General features: G+C 37.4%; 1 protein-coding gene across 9 annotated transcripts in view; it reads right to left on the reverse strand.

Annotated features, from left to right (window-relative positions):
• The window catches only part of HMBOX1 (homeobox containing 1), a 184,993-nt gene that overhangs the window by 36,125 nt on the left and 125,221 nt on the right, over nt 1-23,647 (reverse strand). For all 9 annotated transcript variants that reach the window (XM_079925777.1, XM_079925774.1, XM_079925776.1 and 6 more), the window contains exons 5-6: nt 14,710-14,820; nt 4,006-4,159 (exon numbers count right to left, since the gene is read on the reverse strand). In XM_079925777.1, coding sequence (XP_079781903.1) covers nt 4,006-4,159; nt 14,710-14,820 — 265 coding nt within the window. The remainder of the gene's footprint in view (nt 1-4,005; nt 4,160-14,709; nt 14,821-23,647) is intronic.

The following is a 23,647-nucleotide window of genomic DNA, read 5'->3' on the forward strand; positions in this document are numbered from 1 at the left end:
CTAACTGGTGAACTCCTATCCATCACCCATCAAAATGCAGCCAAAATGTCACCACTTTGGTAAAGTCTTCCTGACTCCCTCCTCTGCTTGCCGGCATCTCATATGATCCCATAAATTTAATTACCCATTTTCATAATAGCATTCATTCCCCAGTTCTATAATTGCTTATATCATAGTACCTCCCCAAGTTTGTGAGGAAATATATTTCTGGGCAACTAAAGAGTTAATGAGAGGAAAGTTCTTCTTTATAGAAGAAGAACTCGAGCTTATCAGTGCAGAAGAAGTAAAAAAAATTGGAATATAACCATTTTGCAAACCTCTTATGAAGAAAGTGACGAGGAAAAAATCATCAATGGATACAAAACAGTGGTTCTCAATCCTGAGTGCCCTTTAGAATCACTTGGGAGCTTTCCAAATATACCTCTGCCTAGGTCCCCCACCCAGAGATTACAATTCAGTTGGTCAGGGGTACAGTCTCACTGGTGTTTTTTAACAGATGATCCTAATATGCAGCCAAGGTTAAGAATCACTGCCCTAAACTATGCTGTACATGGGGACCTTTCTAATAAGTGGATCAGGATGATAGCGCTGAATCTACTGATTAACCTTATAGTTACTAAAAATGGGAGACAACCAGACATTATGCGTCTCCTTATACAATGTAATAGGAAGAACAAAGTACCAGTTATGTGCCAAAAAATTGAACCAGAATCTAATCAGGGCTCTAGATCTAACTATCAGTCTACAGAAAATATGGGGTCATGTAATGAGACAGTAAGAGGATGTAACTGGCCAAATCTAAAATGTGGGAAAATCAACAGGACAAAATATCATGGTCTCTATAACAAATAAACAGCATGGAAAACGTGTGTCTGTGTGTGTATGTGTGTTTATGTATGTATAAGAAACTGTTAAAATTAAGCGACTCAAGAGACCAAATGCCATGTGTAAAAATACATGTTTAATGAACAAGTGAATGAATGAATGAATGCTAATTAGAGAGAAAAGACCCATCATTATAAACAATGAATTATTAAATCTTGTACTCTGAAAAGCAGGGCCAGATGTGGAAAAGGATGCAGAAGCACAATACTTTTGTTACGTGAATTAGTGAAATATTTATCTGTTTCTGTCATGGTCACATAGGACATTTTCTGAAATATTTCAATGTACTTAATGTTTGCTTTTTAATTTATATTTGTATTTCCTTAAAATTTTGAGTAAAGAGAAAAATAGAAACAAATCATTATGGGTCAAATATAACCACTATTTTCTATTGGGGATGAGATACAGTTGTTCTGTATTAGAGCTGTCTGACAAAATTTTCTGTGATGACAGAAATGTTACATATCTGGGTTGTCTAAAACTATAGTCAGTAACCATATATGACTACTGGGTGCTTGAAATGTGGCTAGTGTGACTGAGGAACTGAATTTTAAATTTTTAAAAATTTATATAATTTAAATCTAAATAGCCACAGGTGGCCATGATCAGATAGCACAGTTCTAGATGATTATAGCTCTCCTTTCTATCTGCAATATTTTCCCCCTTCCTTTTGACCTAATTAAATCACCACATCCTCTCTTAATCAATGTAAGATCTTGAAGCACAATGTACCTTTCCTTTCCTACATGTATTACAATTGCAATTTTACCTTGATTTGTATGACTGTTTCATTAACTTCTGTTTCTCCAACCTGACTCTTCAGGAGGGAGTTTGCAACGTTCACTATTGTACTGCTGTCACTACAGTGACAATCAAATATTTATTAAGTAATGTTACTATTAGATAACATCATGTAGTTGAGTTTTTGTGATATATGAAGGCTTTACATTTCTCCTAGTTCCATGTGATTTGATCCAAAATTTACAGCATCCTTTAACACGCACATAATATACATACAAAGTGGAGAGAACCATACTATGAACCCCCAGGTAAACATCACCTAACTATAGAAATCAGTAATTTACTGATACCACTCGTTTTATACACACCCTTGCCCCTGCCTTTATGCCTTGTGTTATTCTGAGGTAAATCCCAGATATCACTTCATCATATTATTATACATTTTAATACATGTTTCTAAAAGACAAGAACTCTAATTTTTATAAATGTAGCACCGTTTACATATAAGTGACCATTATCGTAACTGAAACAAGAATCACTATTTATCCAGTGTTCAAATTTCTTCAACTGTCTGAAGACTTTAAAAGAAATAAACACCTGAAGAAACTGAGTTATTATTCTTAGGGTCTCTCACACCATGAATCTGGTTGACTTAAACCCCTGTGGTGTTAACAGAATTTTGTTCCATATTTCCTAAAAACCTGGAGTTGGATCTAGAAATTCGATTTGATTCAGCTTCAATTTTGTTAGAAAGAATACTCTGTAGGTGGTGTCTTAACATCCTCTAAGTACATAATACCTCCTTGTATATCTTTATGGGATGTTAGCAGCTATCAATGATTATTGTCTGATAATAATGATACTCTAATCATCTTTTTTCCATTTATTAGTTGGAATTCTTCCTCAGGGAAAAACTACCTGGTTAATCGAAGTTTATATGTGCAGAACAAGTTATATTTTAGAGATAAGGAAGCTAAAGCTCAGAATTTCAGACCTGAACAAAGTTACACAGCTGGTTAATGGCAAAGCCAAAATCAGGCTTCAGGTCTTCTGACTCTGAGCCAAATGCTCTTTTCAGTATACCATTCGATTGGTCAGATTAGATAATAGGAAAAAAAATGTGAAGCTGGCTCAGTGTAAATATGTACATGCTTAGAATTTAAATCTAGTTTTAAACATTCAATTCCACTCTTTTCTATTATTTAAATTATTGAGAAATCACAATATGAAAAAGTTCAATTGTTTTCACCTCTGCCTAATATATTCTTTTTCTCTACATTTTAATCTTAGGAAGTAAATACTTTTCTAATAGAAAATTACTACCTTATTGCATATAAACTCCATCAAACCAAGATTCTGTAAACATTACTTACAGGTAGGAGACTAAAAGGATAATTATACTATAGGATCCACCCTAAATATATTGAACATTTCATAACCACATTTAATTAACTTATATGATTTCCAATAGGAAAAACTGAAGCTAAGGTCAAATTCAAGTTTAAAAAGTACTGAGTACCGGGACTTCCCTGGTGGCATAGTGGTTAAAAATCCGCCTGCCAATGCAGGGGATACAGGTTTGATCCCTGGTCCAGGAAGATCTCACATGCTGCGGAGCAACTAAGCCCGTGCGCCACAACTCCTGAGCCTGTGCTCTAGAACCGTCGAGCCACAACTACTGAGCTTGCGTGCTGCAACTACTGAAGCCCTCGCGCCTAGAGCCCATGCTCCCCAATAAGAGACCCACTGCAATGAGAAGCCCGCGCACCACAATGAAGAATAGGCCCTGCTCGTCGCAGCCACAGAAAGCCTGCGTGCGGCAACCAAGACCCAATGCAGACAAAAAAATAACTCAATTAATTTTTTTTTAAACTGTAAAAAAAAAAAAAAAAACTTAAAATAAAAAAAAGCACCACTATGGATCAGGTACCGGTGCTAGAGTCAGAGGATATGAAATCAAAGTCAAAAACATGTACTTCTAACCTCTGGGACTAAGCTCATCTAGGCTATACTCCTTATCAAAGAAAGTTAAGTCTCAGTGGCCTCCTACACAATTATTTAATATTTTTTATGAAAATAAGACTTCAAAGAGTCTTTCTAAAACATAATACAAAGATCTAAACTCAAAAAAATTATTCTAAAGTTTCTTAAATTACTGAGGACAAAAATTATATTGATAGATACTAACTCTGGTTTTATGAATTCTCAATGGTAAGATCGTTTTATTTCAATAATACAGCACTTATAGTACTCCAAAATACTTTTAGAGATAAAACCTAGATCTCAAATTACTTGTTTGAAATGAAAAGTGTCCAAACCTATCCTAAGTTTCTCTGTCCTAAGTTTGGGAGATTGCTCCTAGGAAAAGGAGACATGTACCTTTCCATGACAGCCAGGCACTCCTTTCTCCAGGTAAATCGACTCCCTCGTCGCAGTCGGAAGGTGCCAGATGTAGCTGAGACTGGGGGAGGCGTTTGTCTCCATTCCGGGTCCTCTATTGGAATGGGCGCGGGTCTCATACTTAGTGTAGCTCCTGAAATAAATGAGACTTTTTTGGGCAAATATCTTGCAATTTACTAAAACCAATATGACAAATATATCATGAAATCAACAATAAACTTTTGCCCCTTCACTGGAAATTGCAGGCCCAATACATTTGGTATTTACATTTTAAAAACATTATTTGACCAAAATAAAAATCCAAGGAGACAAAAACTCTTCCTTAAAAAGTCCATCTATTTTACTTTACTTTGCTTATTTTATTTTATTTTGCCACGCTGCGTGGCTTGCAGGATCCTAGTTCCCCGAACAGGGATTGAATCTATGCTCTCAGCAGTGAAAGTGCAGTGTCCTAACCACTGCACCGCCAGGGAACTCCCCCATTATTAATTATTTTAAATGTCATTTTTTTCAGTTAGTCATTTGTCTTTTATCTTTGTTTATGTCAATTTTTGAAACAAAGCTCAAAATCTATCTCTTCAGGGGAATAAGGACATACGGTCTTTGGCCCAGTGACAACCCTTAATCAGAGTATCTTCCTCTGAAAAATTTCTCTTGAAATTCCTACTTGACAGTTTTAATCTTTCTGAACAATATATCCTACACGTTCAGAACCTTTCATTACCATTCAAAAGACTTCTTGTTGTTGAGAAAATGGAGCCCTTTAATCAATGTATGCAGGTAGGAGATGAATTTAAAATAACACTAATTGTTGCAAACGCTTTAAAAAAAAGTCAAATATAGCATCAAAAGAAGAGATGATATTTGATATGTTTTTAGTCTACTAACTAATTCAGATCTCCATAAGTCTACTACCTGTTAATGCTATACTATTTTTTTACCTATTGAATGTAATAAAACCAATGGAAAAAAATGTACAATTGAGATATTTTACTAAATCAGACTAGACTTTTCTCAGCCTGAACTGGTGATAATGCATGTATGCATATATTTCTTTCTTCATAACAGGAATTATACTCTATTTATTGTACCTTGCAATTAATACCAAGGGTAGCATTTCTACTTTACTACACACAGATTTGTTTCTTGATGTCCCCTTAATGGCTACATCTTTATATGCACTGTCTCATACAGATGTCCAATATTTCAACCAATCCCGATTTTCCTTTCCAAACCTGTTGTCCTGCATTCTCTCCCATTCAAGTAAATGGCATCCCTATTCTTTAAATTGCTCAGCTCAAAAATCTCAGACTCACCTTTGCCTCTGCTATTTTCCCCCACCTACTATATATCTAATGCACAGGCAAATCCTGTCAATTTTATCTTCAAACTATATCCAGAATCAGACGAATTTATATTACCTTCACTGCTACCACTTTAGAGTAAGCCAGCATCATCTCTCCTAAGCATAATTCCCTGGGATAGGTTCCAAGGATGGCCCTTCACAATAAGTCACACCTCCTGGTAATCATGCCCCTGAATCTGAGCTGGTCCTGTGACGCCTTTTGACAACATGGACATAGTTTGAGGCTAGGTCATAAGAAGCTTTGCAACTTCTGACTAGATCTCCTGGAATGCTGGTTCTGGGGGAAGCCAGCTGCCATATAAGAAGTATGACTACCCTGAGACCACGATGTTGTAAGGAAGCCAAAGCTAGCCACGTGGAGTGAAAGATGCCCAGTCTGCCTCCAGGTGCTCCTGTGAAACCCACCCAGGTGCCAGACATTTGAGGAAAAAAGCCAGTTTGGACATTCTAGCTGCAGCAGACACCATGTGGAGAAGTGTAGAACGCAGCTGACAGAAATAAGGCCCTAGACATACAGCCCTAATATAGTTGTGTGGTAGCCAGCTTCCAAGGTGGCTCCTAAGGATTGCCAACTCCTGGTATTCACCTCGTTGTACCAGGATTAGTTTATGTGACCAATAACATATGGTAGAAGTAATGATATGCCACTTTCAGGGATTAGACTGTAGAATACACTGTGGTGTCTGTGTTGCTGCTCTGGCTCTTAGATCACTTGCTCAGGGGAAAACTAGCTGCCATGTAGCAAGAACACTCAGCAAGACAATGGCCAGGCCCATATGGAGGACCTGCTATCTCTGGCCAATAGGCAATAACGACCTGGGGCTTTCCAAGACTCATGGGAGTGACCTTAGAAGCAGACTGTCCTGCCCTGGTGACTGCAGACCTGGCTGACAGCTCGACTACAGTGTCATGAGAACTCTGAGCCAGAACCTCCTTAGCTAAGCTGCTCCTGAATTCCTGACCCACAGAAATTGTGAGATAATAAATGTTTGCTGTTTTCAGCTCGTAACCTGTAGGGTAATTTGTTACACAATAATATAGAACTAATATAAGACATCACAACCACCTCCAGTTGTATAAGACATCACAACCACCTCCCCAATTCCCTGACACACTGAGTATTATAAGTGTTATTAATTATTCACATTTATAAATTTGGCAGACAAAAAATTCTCTTTAATATATAAAGATTTCACTATTAGTAAGAATGAGCATCTTTTCCTGTTTCTGACAATTACTTCTCTTGTGAATTTATATCTTTTGTCCTTTTTTCTTTTGAGTTATTCCTCTTATTGGTGTGTAGATACCATACCAATTGCTAGTCATATAGATTGCAACTATTTTTCTCCAGCTTTTCATTCATCTTTTTATTTATGATGTTTCGAGATCTTAATTTTTGTACAGTCAAATCTGTTAATCTGTTCTTTTATGGTCAATGCATTTTATATAACTCAGAATACTTTTATAGTTTTTACTTTTGTTTGAACTCTTCATAGATATATGATTTCCCGTCATGTGTGATGTAAAGTAAATATCTGACCTCTTCCTCAAATAGGCAAGTGTGTCACCGACACATTAGAGACCTACTGGCTTAAAAGGTGTGGCACATTCTGGTCTTCTGCCACACTGCCACACAGCCACACTCGTTCATTTACATATTGTCTCTTTTTGGTACTATAGTGCAGAGTTGCGTAGCTGTGACAGAGACCACACAGCTTGCAAAGCTTAAAATATTTACTATCTGGCCCTTTACAGGAAGAGTTTGCTAACCCCTGATTTAAAAAATTCCTGTCCTACACACTATGAAACTCTAAACTGAAACCTTTCTTTAGGTAGTTCAAGAAAGAGGGTTCCATTCTGCCAAAATAACTTGGCAATTAGGTCTGGGCTCAATTCAAAGTTAACAAATTTAGGCGTAAGAAGTAACTATGGGTCTAGAGGGTTTCAAACTCCTTGTTTTGGTACTTTTCGGGATGCAAGCAGGATTGACAGTATAATGAGGGCTCTGGAATCTACCTAAGCTAGATTATATAAGCTTTATTCTACAGCCATGATAAAAGGTCCAAAACGGAGCCAAACTTGCTACCATGGCTAATAAAGACAGAGGCAGAAATGACCTGGTTAAGGCAGCCAGGTCCTCTCATCCAAGGTCTGGCTCTGGTAAAAGGATAGAGGGTTTCAGGGCTTCATTGGGTGGAGGGTGAGAAATACGTCAGTAAGTTGCTACTAGTAGGCCATATCTGTAACTATGGCATGCTTTCTTAGAGTGATAAATGGGCACAAATAAAACAAAGAATACAAAGAATCTTAACTGAGTCATGAGGTTGAAGGAAATGAGCCAACTGATAATAATGGTTCTTCCCTGGTATTAGGGTTTATTGGTAATATAACTATGCTTCTTTACAATATCCTGTATTGTCCAGGTTTTCTATAAAAAGGAAACTTAGATAAAATAAAATTGGTCAGGAAGTCAAAGAAAGGGGGAGAGAGGGAAGGAGGAAAAAAAAGAAGAGAGAGAAGTAAGTAATGGCCTGGTTACTTTAAAAGAAATCAAGGCAATTTATGCATAGAAGGTGGAAACTCCGAATAATTTCAAACTTGTAAACATACTTAATTTGAAACATAATATTATCATATTTCTTTTGAGGTTTTTGTCTTGTTCCTTTTTCTTTTTCAATGTAGTAGTATTTAAAAATAGCAGAAGAGGGCTTCCCTGGTGGCGCAGTGGTTGAGAGTCCGCCTGCCGATGCAGGGGACACGGGTTTGTGCCACGGTCTGGGAAGATCCCACATGCCGCGGAGCGGCTGGGCCCGTGAGCCATGGCCGCTGAGCCTGCGCGTCCGGAGCCTGTGCTCCGCAACGGGAGAGGCCACAACAGTGAGAGGCCCGCGTACCGCAAAAAAAAAAAAAAAAAAAAAATAGCAGAAGAGGGAATTAATTACCCGGTGGTCCAGTGGTTAGGACTCTGCGTTTTCACTGCCGAGGGCATGGGTTCGATCCCTGTTTGGGGAACTAAGATCCCGCAAGCCGCGTGGCAAAAAAAAAAAAAAAAAAAAAAAAAAAGCACAAGAAAAACTCTGGAAACACTACAACAGATTTGTTCTAGAAACCTGTTCCTCTTGCTTTGGTTGAAACAGATGGAGAGCAATGAATAACCCAAGAATGGGTTCACAATTATGCAGGAACAATGTATGTAAGAATTTAAATCCCTCTGAAGTAAAATACAGGCATTCTAGATTGGCTAAAGAACCCACTATTTTCTTCCCTATAGGAAGCGTGTTACCTGTGTTCTCTACAGAAACGTTTTTTTCTCCACATTATATCTGGGTCCCCATTAAGACAAAATATTGCAGATTTATCTAGCAGATCTAAACCCAGAGAAAACAAAACTCTTCCTAATTTGCTGATAGATTTTAACATTTGGTAACTGTTCTCTTTGCATCTATAATCATTTTCTTGCTTATCAGGGTTACTTTTGGGTGAGCCTTTGCCAATCAGCTAATAAAAGAATGACTACAAGCATGTTATTACTGCTCCATTCACAGACACTAGCTTCTCCAAAAGTAATTTTTCATCTTCCCCCACATCATAAACATGATTTCCCTGAGGCTCTACTCCCTGCAACAGTGAAGGGAGGAGGCATACTCTGCTCTCCAAATTTACTTCATGTGCAAACTTTATTTAATTGTTTAATTTAGAAATATGCAGAATCACCGCCATGAGCCAAGAAGAACTCATCAAACCCTGTCTGCTATAGTAATATTTAAATTAGACAAGAGAGAGGACTGTTGAGCTTAATTTGATTAAATAAAGGGGCTCTTGATATCAACCATACTGAATTTAGTACTCACTGCTTTTTAAAAATAGGCATTTTCTTGTAAATGTTTTCATAAGAAGCAAGATAAAATGTATTTGATCAGTTTCCATCAGCCTATTTTATTCATAAGCCTTGGCAGGCTTTAGATTATGCTGGGAAATTCTGGTGATTGGTCTGTTTAGCAGAGAACTACACTGTATCTATAGGATTATCAGTAAAAATAACCTAAATATGCACTCTATTATTTTTCTTGCTGAGTCCACTAAAAGAGAGACTAAAAAAACCTATTCAAATGGATCCAGAGTGAAGAGGTTGAAAAAGAGAAGAACATCAATCAACGTATACAGAGAGAAATGCTCTGAGCCCAGGGATAAAGGCACAGAATGTACAAATACTTTTTGTTTTTTTTCTAAATGCTTAAATTTAGAGGGAAAAAAAAGTACTTTTTCACCGTGTGAGTGTCCTTAATTTTGCATTTTTTCTCAGAATATATGCAAAGTGATGGTACCATTTACATTTCTTCCAATGAGCTATCTGTCCTGGACAGAGAAAAAACATGAAATAAAAGAACTATCGATAAAAATCACTGACACCTTAATTTCTCTACCTAACTGCCTCTCAAAAGCAGGTCTGAACTATGTAAACCTAGGTTCTTCAGTTGTTTTATATCTTAAAAGCTATTAACAAGGTAGATTAATTTCTTTTTTTGCCTCTCTCCCTCTCTTATATTCATTACACTTTATATGTATTTTTGGAATATACAACACAAGTGCATGGAATAAAATTTAGAAAGACACCAAAAGGTTACATAGTTAACAGTGTCCCTGCCACTCCCATCCTCCCCTTCTCTCAGTTCTCCGCCACAGAGCTATTCTTATCAGTTCCTAATATACCCTTCCAGAGATGTTCCAAGTTTATATAATCATGTGTGTGTGTGTGTGTGTGTGTGTGTGTGTGTGTGTGTATTCCCTACATAAATGGCAATATACTATATCCATTGTTTTCTACCTTACTTTATTCACTGATGAATTTGATATTCCTACATATAAATTCAATTCATATAAAGCCACCTTTAAAAAAATTGCTATATAGGGCTTCCCTGGTGGCTCAGTGGTTGGGAGTCTGCCTGCCAATGCGGGGGGCACGGGTTCGTGACCCGGTCTGGGAGGATCCCACATACCGCAGAGCGGCTGGGCCCATGGGCCGCGGCCGCTGGGCCTGAGCGTCCGGAGCCTGTGCTCCGCGGCGGGAGGGGCCGCAACGGTGAGCAGCCCATGTACCGCAAAAAAAAAAAAAAAAAAAGCTATATAGCCTCCACAGTATTCCATTATACAGATATACCATAATTTATTTAACCACTTCTCGACTGAGGGACATTTAGTTGGATTCCAATCACCTCTGCAATGACTTGCAAAGAAAATTCTGATGTATTATATAAAAGTGAATACTGACTAGACACTGGATAAGGTATTCTTAGATGCTAATGTAATGTTAGTGCATCTTATCACACAATATTAATTTGGAACTATCATCATATAATAGTTCCAAAGTGTCCATGAAATAAGAATAAATTCTTTAGCTAAAACCAAGGGTTATTTTAAACTCAATAAAACTGCATTTATCTAGAAAAAATTCTATACCATATTAGCTCTTTTAATAAAGGTGAAAGTGCAAAGAAAAACTTAAAAATTTAAATTTCAACTGGTAATATCCAATTACTGTTGATGCAACAAAAAGGACCAATTGGACAATTACAAACTTATCCCCTTCTTTTCAGCTAACTCTGAATTACATCCTACAGAAAACTAGATACTAGACTACAAAGAACTGGACTAGGAAGCTAGAAAGAACTCAGAACTAGAATGGATTTGATTCTTAAATAAAAATTAGGAAGTCCTTTTACAGGGGGACAGTTGGTAATGCAACTTCATAGAAAAGCAAATGCATATAATTAGGGGTACTTACTGTTAAAAGGAGGAGGCACTATATCCTTAAAGAAAAAAACACCTGCTAATTAACAGCTGGATGAATGCTGTTAGCCCTTTCCCATTTTCCTGTTAAAACTGGATTCCAATAGTAGTATTCCACAGTCGGCAGTGCTGTCAGATCAGCTACAACAATGCCGACATGATAGTCCGCCTTCCTGCTTGTAATGAATTCATTTTCCTGGTATCCCAGTCCCTGTCTGAGATTGAAGTCCAGCCCTGAAATCCAGTGTGGTAATTTAGCTTTACCAGCTATGATTAGATTACATGTCAGGCACTGATCTAAGTGCCAAATCCAAGAGACAAAAATCCCTTCTCTTATGGAGGCTGATTACCTGGCACAGTTAGACTTGTGTTTGTCTTTCAAATTCTTCATTGCTCTGCTGTATATATTTTGGAACATCTTAACAATCCCTCTGATACTCCCCCTGGTAGCCAATTGCTGGCATGTGACCAGGTTTATGAAGCCCTTGGGCACAGTTCCTGATTTACCTAGCCCAACTCTTGTTATCAATATCATAGCCTAAGCTGCTCTATTAAACAGACCAAGTGCCAAGTTTTTGTTCCTTTCCATCTGATTTGCTCTGCTGTGAGTCACGGGAGAAGTCAGCTCTTTGGGAAGACTGCTTAGAGCTCAGATGGAAGTGTTGCCTCAACATGAGTCTTTAGACTGCGCTGTCCTATATGGTAGCCGCTAGCCACACGTGGTTATTGAGCACTTGAAATTTGGCTGATTGCAGATGGCATGTGCTTTAAGTGTAAAATACACATTGTATTTCAAAGAAAAAGAAAGAAAAGGAAAAAAAGAGAGAGAGAAAGAGAGAAAAAAAGGAAGAAAGGAAGGACTGAAGGAAGAGAGAGAAGGAAAGCTCTCAGTAATTTTTTGAAGTGTTGATTAAATGTTGAAGTGATAATACAAGCATAAATATTGATACATTATCAAAATTAATTTTAGCTATTTCTTCTTTTTAAAATGTGGCTACTAGATAATTTAAATTACATATGTCATTTGCATTATATTTCTACTAAACTGTGCTGTTTTAGAACATTTAACTAATGGCAGCAACAACAGAGTCATTATTTTGATAGGTTTGCCTGTATATCTAGATATCATTAGAAAAATATCTAAAAATGGAAGTTCCTCTTTGTAGAAAAACTGCCAGCTAGTAAATATTGAAGGAATGGTAGATTACATCATCACCATTTTGCAATCCCCCATCAGAATAACTGATTCAGGTGAGCATCATCAATGGACGCTAAGACCACTGGCAAAGCTTGTTGCAGAAAAGGCTATTCATCCAGCGGCAAAGTAATGCCCTACAGATTATTTAAAAGCTGCAAAAATAGGATCTGGTGGCCACCACTTTAACAAACAATCAAACTTAGCAAATGAGTAGTGCTACCACCTGACACTACATGCCTCTTGACATGTGGTAACGTGAGGTATACATTACCTACAAAGCATTTTGCCCCAATGTTTTATTGTGAAAAATTTCAAACATACAGCAACAATGAAAGAATTTTATAGTGAAAATCTGTACCCATACCATCTAATATTTTACTATACCTAGTTTATCACATATCCATCTCCCTATTCATTTTATCTTGATGTGTTTCGAAGTTAACTGCAGCCATTAGTAAATGTCCTCCCTAAACAATCTATGAAGTACTCTTGTCAAAAACTATTTAACCTGAATCTAATCAAGCCTCTAATCCTAACTTCCAGTGTATGTGAAATACACAGGCTATAGAAGAACAAGTTAGTCGACACTACGAGGATATAGAAAAGCCCAGAACGTGAGACATGGTTTAAAAAGTTTATGTCATGAAAGAAAAATTTTAAGTGACTAGTTTTAAGACTCTAAAGAGACAACAAATTCCAATCTCTCAACCTAAATCACATACTATTTAATGAAAACAAAAGCTGATAAATCAGGAGTACAGGATTAACAGATACAAAGTACTATACATAAAATATATAAGCAACAAGGATTTACTGTATAGTACAGGGAACTATATTCAATATCTTGTAATAACCTATAATGGAAAATAATCTGAAAAAATATATATAATTGAATCACTTTGCTGTACAGCTGAAACTAACATAATATTGTAAATCAACTATACTTCAATTAAAAAATTCTAAAAAAAGTTACAAAGACATTCTTGCAACAACTAAAGAAATGTGAATATGGACTGAATATTAGGTGTTATTATGGAATTAAAATTAATTTTCTTAGATGTGATTGTAGGGGCTGTGGTTATGTAGGCGATTACCCTTTTTTCAGGAGACAAATGCTAAAGAGAGAAAGAGTATGTGTTTGTATACACACATACATACATTTTAAAATTTATTCATTTATTTATTTTATAGGGAAAAACAAATATAGCAAAATGTTAACAATTATTGTATCTACGAAGAGGATAAACAGGTGTTAGCTGTGCTGGTCTTTTAATTTTTCTGTATATCTGAAATATAAAAAATGGGGGGCTGGGTAGATTAAAAAATTCATTGCGAAGAGATTGATACAGTCTGTTCTGTTTTGTCTGCCTGAGCCTTTCAAAGTGATCTTTGGGAAAAAAAAATCTAACCACAGATACACACACACAAATATGTCTCTATAACATTATTTCTACCTCAGAGCCAATGCTATTATTAGCTAAGAGCCTTCAATACTCGATATTCGAATTGATAATTTAGTCTGTAAGCAAAGGCTTTAATGCTGTAGTACTACAGAAGATAGTTCAATCACAAGGTTAAACTTGAGACAGATCTCACTGCCACCAGTCTGTGTAATGTGTAGATTGAGGGAGTCCATCACGAACTTCAGATTTTACTTATATACCACCATTAAAAGCATCCTGCAATAGATCTTGCCTCTTCCTGGCAACTTCTGACACAAAGGTTTTTGTGATCTTTTTAAAGATTTCAGTCTATTTTCCAACCTAATGCTGCCCCCAAAGTCAACAGGGCAGCTTCAACCTAAAGTCCAAAGACACATTCATTACCCAAAATTAGAATTAGAAAGAGAAAATCATTAGCAGAAATCATTGGATATGGTATAGCATGAACAAAATAAAAGTATTAAATTTATATTACTAACTAAAACAAGATTTACAAAAACACATATAAAACCAGGTATGGAATCTTATATGTACCAATACCTATAGGTGAGGGAAAAAAAAACTGGCTACTGACTATCATGACCTTTCTTTCAAATTACGGTTAGAAATGTCATATAATCTGGAAAACAAAGAGGCACCTTGGAGGAAGTAGTGAAAATGACTAGATAATATTAGACACTAAGCTAAAAATTGGTACAATCAGGGCTTAGGTTTTACAGTTGAGAGTGTTCTTTGGCATAAAGGAACAACAGTAAAGTATGAAACTACCTTGGGGAAGACAAACCAAGGAACACTATGGAGTGGAATGGAATCCAATTATGGAGTCAATAAAGTAATTAATTTATATCTGTCCCATTTCAGATGCAATAAAAAAAGGAAAAAATATTTACCAGGGTTTGTCTTTTCAAGCTGATACCATCGGTAAAACGCTCTTTTCTTCTGTTCACTCAGGTCTGATCCCTGCTGCAACAGCCAGTGAGAGATCCGGCTCTGACTGATACCTGTGGAGAAAGAGAAACAGCTGCTGTGGATACTGCAATTACAGGGAAGTTAATGAGGGATCTGTTGGTTCTAGGTTATTGGGTACTTTATTCTCTGTTAATTCTATAAGGAAGCTGCAACTTGAGCAAGGCTTTTAATATTGGGCTTCCTTGTAAAAGCTGACTGCAAGGATATATTCAGAAATGATCTATAAGAGGTCAAAGCATTTTATTTACCAAGACTTAAAAATGGTCTCTAAATTAATCTCTAAACCAGGTTCATGAATGTGAGATAAATGAAGAGCTATCTAAATAACAGTTGTCAGAAGTTGATTAAGTTTGTGCTCCTTCAACCACCATCACCACCTCCACCCCGATCCTGGTTTAGAACATTAGAACTTTTACCAGATATTTGGAAGAAAAAAAATCAAGCCAGCACATTTTGCTGCTCATTATTGATACTGATAAAAAGATTGAGGGGCTGGGAAAGGAGAGGTCATTGAAAAATACTCTCTTCAGTAAGATTTCTGGATTATTTGTTAATTCATTCAGGCTAACTCATTTGTTAATTAATTTTCAGGCTCATTAGTATAGATAGCTAACAGTTGGAAGACTTTTAGAGTTATGCTACAATAGGACCTCTTAAGAAATCTCAAGAGGTAAAGATGTTCTTCTAACAGACTTAACGAAACACTGAATACAATACAAAGCAGTAGTTTTCAGCTATTACTAACAAGTTCTTGAAAGCAATAAATAAGAAATTGAAAGATCTCCATGTGGAAGGTAAAAAAGCATGTCTAAAACTTACTAGAGTATGAGAATAACATGCTTCTTCTGGTCATTATAGCTATTCCAAAATGAATAATTCAACATACAACTGGCAAAAGCAAAGAATAATAGGAAATATAAAACTGTCTTATACACCCATAAGGCACTTTCCAAAAGACCATTCAGCTACCATAGAGGGTTAACAGTATATAAACTCTCCCAAGGAATTACTTATGGTAACTGGATAGTAATGAATACCACCTGTGCCAGCACCTGTTTAAAGCTGTAACTCACAACAGAAAGAGTGGTTATCATGAAGTAATCACGCCCCCTAACATAAGAAGAACCAGGAGGTCTGGTTATCACATTTAACTCATTAAAAGCAAGCCCCTAGCTTCTGTACTTTTAAAAACCTACGTTAAAAGAAAATTTGCAGAAATGGGGGAGGGCAGTTTTGTTAAAAGTTGGGCTGAGAAGCATGGTTCTCTGATTGGAAACACCTTTCACTTTCAAAGGGTGAAATTCAGAGTCTTTCCAAAACCGAAGAGATTATATTCTCAAATCATTCACACAGCAGTTTTTCAATGGATTGAAGATCTATGTGATACAGGTGCTGGCAGCTATCTCTGTATGCTTGTTCTAAGAGAATGCAAATTATTCAGTATAATTAAATTGGCCATGTTTAGCAATACTTTCACCAAAAGTCTAGTTTCAAACATTATACTATTTTTCACATGACTTTTTGGGTTTTTTTGGCGGCGTTGTGGTGCACGGGTTTCTCATTGCGGTGGCTTCTCTTGTTGCAGAGCCCGGGCTCTAGGCGCGCAGGCCTCAGTAGTTGTGGCTCCGGACTCCAGAGCGCAGGCTAAGTAGTTGTGGTGCACGGGCTTAGTTGCTCTGTGGCATGTAGGATCTTCCTGGACCAGGGCTCGAACCCGTGTCCCCTGCATTGGCAAGTGGATTATTAACCACTGTGCCACCAGGGAAGCCCTCACATGAGTTTTTAACAAGAGTGAAGAAATCAACCATGTACCACCATGAAATCAAAACTGATTTTCATGTCAACAAAATGAAACCATTTTACATGGATTCTTACATTGGTATCATACTACTCAAAAAGAGAGGGAATTTGAGGAAAATCTGCTAATAAAAAACCCCAAATATATCGGTTCTGTTACCTACAGTATTAAATCTTCCTCAAACAGTCAGATCACACATAGAACAAACCACAGAGTCTACTAGACATTAGAGGTGTCCAGGTTCTGGCTGTGCTATAGTGGGGCAAGAGGGCAAAAGCCCAGCAAAAGGAGAGTAAATTATGGTATATTCATACAATAAGATACTGTGCAGACTAATGTTCTAAAATAGCCATCAAAACCAAACAATAGAAAACCAAACAAAAAGCCATCAACTCCAAGTGTTGGCAGGGCATATATGAAACTCTCATTGCTGACGGAAGGGTAAAGTGTCAGGGCCCCTTTGGGAAACAACTGGGCAATATCTACTAAAGCTGAACATATGCATACCATATGATCTAGCAATTTCTTTTCTTGGTATACAGCCCACAGAAATGTGTACATACTCAAAAGAATATGTTCAAAAAACTCGTACTGGAAGGCTTATATGAGCATTGTCTAATCATAGTCCCCAGTTTGAAACAACTCAAATACCCATCAACAGGAAAATGCATAAATTGTGGTATTTATGTATTCTACTACAGACTACTACAACAAATAGAAAAAGGGAAAACTACTGCTACATGAAGTCACATGGATAAATCTCACAAAAATAATGTTGGCCAAAAATAGTCACACATACAGGTAAAAAAAGCCATGCACAATACTGTATGATTCAATTTACATAAAGTTTAAAAACAGACACAATTATATATATGTATATGGATGACAATCAGAATAGTGGTTATCTGTCATTAGGAGGGAGGAGGTTAATTACTGGAGGTAGGATGAGTAAGGCCCATGAAGTGACCAGCACTGTTCTTGATCTTGATCTGGATGGTGGTTACATGTGTGTCTTCACTTTGTAAAAGCCATTAAACTGGACACTTTTCTCTATGTTGTATTTCAATGAAGTTTTCCCAAGAAAGTTTTAAAAATTCTATGAGGTGTTAAAAAAAAACAAATGGATATGTATCAATATGGAAAGATCCCCATGATATAAATGGAAAAGTATATAGTTTAATGAATACATATATTTTTACATAATCTACGTTGTTTTGTACAGTAACAAAAGCTCATATATAGCCAAAGATACACAATACGAATTTAGAGTGGCAGACTCTCCCTCCATTGTACACCTCTATATCGTTTTCTTAATCTGTCTACAAATATTAACTTATTTTATTTTAGCCTTTCCCTATAAACACTACACACTTTATTGGCTGCTTTATAAACACTGTAATTAAGTTAAACAAAACAGAAGTGTGAAAAGAAGTTAATTTCAGCCTTCCCTGGCCAAGTCCACTCTGGGGTAATCAGTGTTAACTGTTAATATATGTTGTTCTACAATTTTCTCTATGTGTAATTATTAATTTAATAAAACAAAGGGCGAGAAGGTAATAAAGAATATCCTCCTGTCTAGTCTTTTGTGAGAGGAGGAAACAAACAAGGAACTTCTTCCCTGTAAACTTAATCTCAGTTTTCATAAGAAAACAAAGTAATAAAGCAAGCAGTTTTTCCAGAAAAGGCACTATAAAAATTAAATATGGGGCTTCCCTGTTGGCGCAGTGGTTGAGAGTCTGCCTGCCGATGCAGGGGACACGGGTTCGTGCCCTGGTCTGGGAAGATCCCACATGCCACGGAGTGGCTGGGCCAGTGAGCCATGGCCACTGAGTCTGCGCGTCTGGAGCCTGTGCTCCGCAACGGGAGAGGCCACAACAGTGAGAGGCCTGCGTACCGCAAAAAAAAAAAAAAATTAAATATGTACAATAATACATTTTACAATGATATTTCTTCGTTAGCAACTTGCTGATCGGTAGAGTTCCTTTAACTTTTCCTTCTGGGGCCGGTCCATGTCTTTGGAACTTCAATTGAGCTAGGTGTCAAAAGGCCCTGCAGCTTCTCTTTACTGTCAGCTCTGGTACCTCTCCTTCAGAGAAAATTTTCCTAACTCCCTTTACTTCCCACTGCTGAACACAATGTCATTCTCCACAAGTTTTAGCTCCTCAAAAGCTCTTTTCTACCTTTCACAGGGCAGAAGAAAAGAAAAATTTACATATAACCTTCATACACTGAGAGACTAAAACTAACCCCTGATTAATTTCTTTCCAATAAGAAAGTGATCACATTGTGTTCAAAGGATGAAAAACCCTTTTTGCCAGTCTCATTCACATTCTTTTCTGAGCTTCAGCTCCATCCTTCCAGTTCCTCAAATGCTATGCTCCCTTCCACCAGAGGGCTCTCCACCACAACCCATTCTTGTCAAAGTCCCTAGTACTACAAATTTAAATGTTTCTTCTTCCTCCAACTTCCTTTGGCACGTGACACTACTGACCCACTCACATCATCTTCATCCTTGGAATGCTGGATACAACTCTCCAACGCAACTTTTCAGTCAACTTCAGGGATTGCTTTGTTATCTCCTTACATGTTAGTGCCCCAAGATTCCATGTTTAAGCATCTTCTTTCATTCTACACACTCTTCCTTCGATCATCTCAACCATCAACAATCAGGGTTTAAAATATCTAAATACCAATGACTTCCAGAACACCAGACTGGTCTTTCAAACCATCTGCTAGACAGTTTCATGAGAATTTCCCACAGGTCTTCAACGTAGTAAACTTGATTCATTATCCTCTTCCTTTAAATCTGTTCTTCCTCCTGTGTCCCCCATCTCAATTTTATGTTCCATTCTACTCCTTCCCCCAACTCTCATATGCTTACTAAATCCAATCCCTTTCTCTTCCAAAATTTCTCTTTGTCTCTCCAATCCTCATTCCAGCAGTTTGGAATCTCAGCCTCTTTTGCCTAGATAACTGAAATAACTCTGATGAAAAGAACAAGTCATCTAAGATCCACAAAGTACAAAATCCTCATGATCAGATCCTTTTTAATTAGAAGATCACTTCACAGATGAAAATGTGAAATGTGCTTCTTCAATTTCCTACTTGAGAGCTGCAGTCATCTCTGCAATTCACCTTCCACAGTGTGAGAGATATGTCTCAAAAAATTTAAGTTATAACACATGCAACCATTCTCCATAAAAATAACTCACAAATGCAGAGAAAAAAGCCCTTCCTCCATCTCTAACCCTTCTCTCATTCCCTAGAGGTATCCCTGTTTATTTGGTGTGAATTCTTCCAAACTCTTTACGATGCATTTAATACACAAACATGTACATATATATATTTAGGGTTTTTTTTTTTTTTTTTTTTTTTGCGGTATGCGGGCCTCTCACTGTTGTGGCCTCTTCCGTTGGCGGAGCACAGGCTCCGGACACGCAGGCTCAGCGGCCATGGCTCACGGGCCCAGCCGCTCCATGGCATGTGGGATCTTCCCGGACCGGGGCATGAACCCGTGTCCCCTGCATCGTCAGGCGGACTCTCAACCACTGCGCCACCAGGGAAGCCCTGGGGTTTTTTTGTTTTAAACACACATTTGGAGTTATCCTATACATAATAAGTAGCAATGTTTCTCACATAATGTCTTGGAATTTTCTCACGTATCACATTGTGAACCTTCATCATTCTAATGGCTACATGGTATTTTATATCAGAAATATACCATAATCCACTTACACATTTACCTGTTATTAGACATTTCAACTGTTGCTAACATTTTACTATTATAAGTGATGCAATGAACACTCTATGCTTATCTTTGTGTATACAAAGAAATATCTTAGGGCCAATTCACAGGAATGGACTTTGATTCGTAGCATACGAGTGGCATTTAAGTTTGTGATGGATACTACCAAATTGTCCCCTAAAGAAGACTGTACCCAATTTTATATTCTAACCAACAGTGATGAGAATTTTTCCCTACATCCTCACCATTGCTGCTTATAAAATTTATTTTTAGAGTCTGACTTTCTTTTTGTAAACATTAACACATGCTCATTATAAAAAGAATTCTACACAATTCAGAGGAAAGTAGAACAATTAAGAGGAAAGCTAATAAAAAAAATGCATCCAGGGCTTCCCTGGTGGCGCAGTGGTTGAGAGTCCGCCAGGGGATGCAGGTTTGTGCCCCGGTCTGGGAAGATCCCACATGCCGCGGAGCGGCTAGGCCCGTGAGCCATGGCCGCTGAGCCTGTGCGTCCGGAGCCTATGCTCCGCAACGGGGATGGGTATGCTCCGCGTACCATAAAAAAAAAAAAAAAAAAAAAAAAAAAGCATCCAAATTCTTACCACTTATAAATAACTGCACTTATTACAAGATCACTCCAAGCATACGTGGACATAGAATAGGCAGAAATAATTACTAAAATGAGATAATACTACATGCTGAATTTTTAAATGTAAAAACACCAAATTTAGTTTGATTTGATTTTAACACAAGAAGATAAATCTAAATAAACTAGAGAGAAGGATCTACTCAAATTTAGTAAATGCTTCTATAGGGGAAATGAGGTTCCTAAGAGTGCAATAAAGCAAGAAAAAAGGATCATACGAAAACACTGGGAGGTTGGAAGCACTGTTTTCTAATTTGTGGGCAGTATCTAATGGCTCCTGGCTAAAAAAGCTAAGGAAATTAGCAGACTGTGATAGTTAGTCTCCAGGATGATTCCTAATGATCCTCTTGGTCTTCCTACCTTTGTGTAATCCCCTCCAACACTGCTTTAGGATTGGTCTGTGCAAACAACAGAATACGGCAGAATATGGTGACTTCTAAGGATAGGTCATGAAAAGTTTCTGCTTTGCTCTCTCTTAATAGTTGGTTCTGAGGAAAGCTAGCTGCCATGTTGTGAGACCACTCAATTAGACCTATGGAAAAATCCATGTGGCAAAGAACTGAAGCATTCTACTAACAGCTATGCAAATGAGGCATCTTGGAAGTGAGTCCCCTAGCCTTAGTTAAGCCTTAGTTAAGTCTGCTGATGACTGTAGCATCCTGAGACACCCTGAATCAGAATGACCTGTCTAAGCTGCTTGACCTATAAAAACTAAGTGAAAGAATAAAAATTTAGGTTGTTTCAAGGTGCTAAAGTCAATGTAATCTCTTATGCAGCAATAGATAACTAATATACATACATATACTATACTTTCCCCATTTCCCTTCCCAGCCTGTACACCCAACTCCTGATATTTGGAAGATATTTTTGTGTAGTCAACATTTACATTCTGTCCTGGACTCATAATTCCCATAGTTGTTTACTCATAGTCGTAGATTTAAATGAATTCAGGATTTACCATACAGTTTCTCAGTTTTTCCATTCCTAAGCTCTGTATTTTTGCTTTTGTTTTTAACTGAGGCATATTTTACATACAGTGAGTGCACTGCTCTTAAGTGTATAATTATTTCCATGCTCCCTAAAAGATTCCCCTTGTCCTCTTTTCACTTAATGCTTAAATTTTATATTTTAAACTTAATTTTTGGTTAGTAAGATTTCTTCATCAAGCAATTTTTACCAGTATAGGTTTATTGGTGCTGCATTCCCCAGTGCTTGTATGCCTGTATGTTTGTCTTCCCTGTTTATACTTTAAGGACAATACTACAGGGGAATTTTGGGGGGGCTTAGACTTTCCTTTAAAATCTGTTAAATTGGCGTGATGTCAGTGGGTGGCAGAGTAAGGCCTTCTGAAAAGTTAGTCCCCCCAAAACGCAATGATAGCAAAAGCTGCTCTACCATAAAAGCACTGGCAAAAGTCAAAATCAACTTTTTCAGAACTCTGGAAATTAACCAAAGGTGTGCAACAATCCAAAGAGTATTTATTCAAAAAAAAAAAAAGCTAAATTTTAGTAAGACCAGCTATATGACATTTTAACTTGAACAATACTCATTCCCATCATCCCAGCATTGCAGTAGACTATATTCTTGTAATCACAGTGAAAACCAAGAATGGTCTATTAGCCACTGGAGAGGGAAAGACAGGTTTGGAGTTCTCCCAAAACACCATTCTAAGAGAACTGTTATTATTTGACCTGTTTGGCACCCTGCCCCCCCCCCCTGCCGAAACTCCCATTTGCAAAGCTCATTCTTATTTGACCTTATCCAGACCTCATTCAGTGTGAATAGCCTTTTCCCTCGGAGGGAAAAAGGAAGGGAAGTGGTTTGCAGAAAACAATCAGTGGCAATCATTTAATATTGCAGGTGCCTGAGGTGATGATGATAACAGTTGGGGCAAACAAGGAACTGAACAAAATATTTAAAAAGCTGAGGAATTCTTAAGATGTCTATGAGGGTCTTTGAAAAGCTCTGATATAATTCTGGGAATTTAGAAGGCCAGGTGCATGCACAGGGCTGTGCACATGCCTAGGTCTATGTGCATGACCAGGGCAATGTGCATCACAGGAAAGAACTATGAAGGCCCTAAGCTCTTGCCTCTGGCTGACTTTGAGACATGGTGCAAAGAGAAAGTGAAGAGTAAGGTAGAATTATAAACTGCCTGCCTGAGCATTAAAGGCATGCCTCAATATATGTACAAAGCTCCTCAACAAAGCTGGGAAATTTATTGGTTCCAGGCATTTAAGGAAATCTCTGTCCAATAATTAGCTGACTACTAAGCTAACAAGGAAGAGACTTCAGTAGCCACACACCACAAAGAATACTGACTTTACAGGATTAGTCCAGGAAAGTCACTAAACAAAAAGCAACAAAAACAAACAGCAACAACAACAAATCAAGGGGTGGAGAGGAATCTGATTTCAAGAGCTTCCACATTATATTATTTAAACTGTCTAGTTTAAAACAAAACAAAACAAAACTTATGAACCATGAAAGGAAGCAGTAAAGCATGACATGCATAGTAAAAGAAGCAGTCAATAAGAAATGTCTTTGAAGAAACCCAGATGTCAGACTTACTAGACAAAGATTTAAATCAGCTATTTTTAAAAACTAAAGAAAAAATGTCTACAGAACTAAAAGAAAATATGAGAAAAATGCATCATTAAACAGAATATC

Source organism: Stenella coeruleoalba (genome assembly GCF_951394435.1).
Source record: "Stenella coeruleoalba genome assembly, chromosome: 7".
Lineage (NCBI taxonomy): Eukaryota > Metazoa > Chordata > Mammalia > Artiodactyla > Delphinidae > Stenella > Stenella coeruleoalba.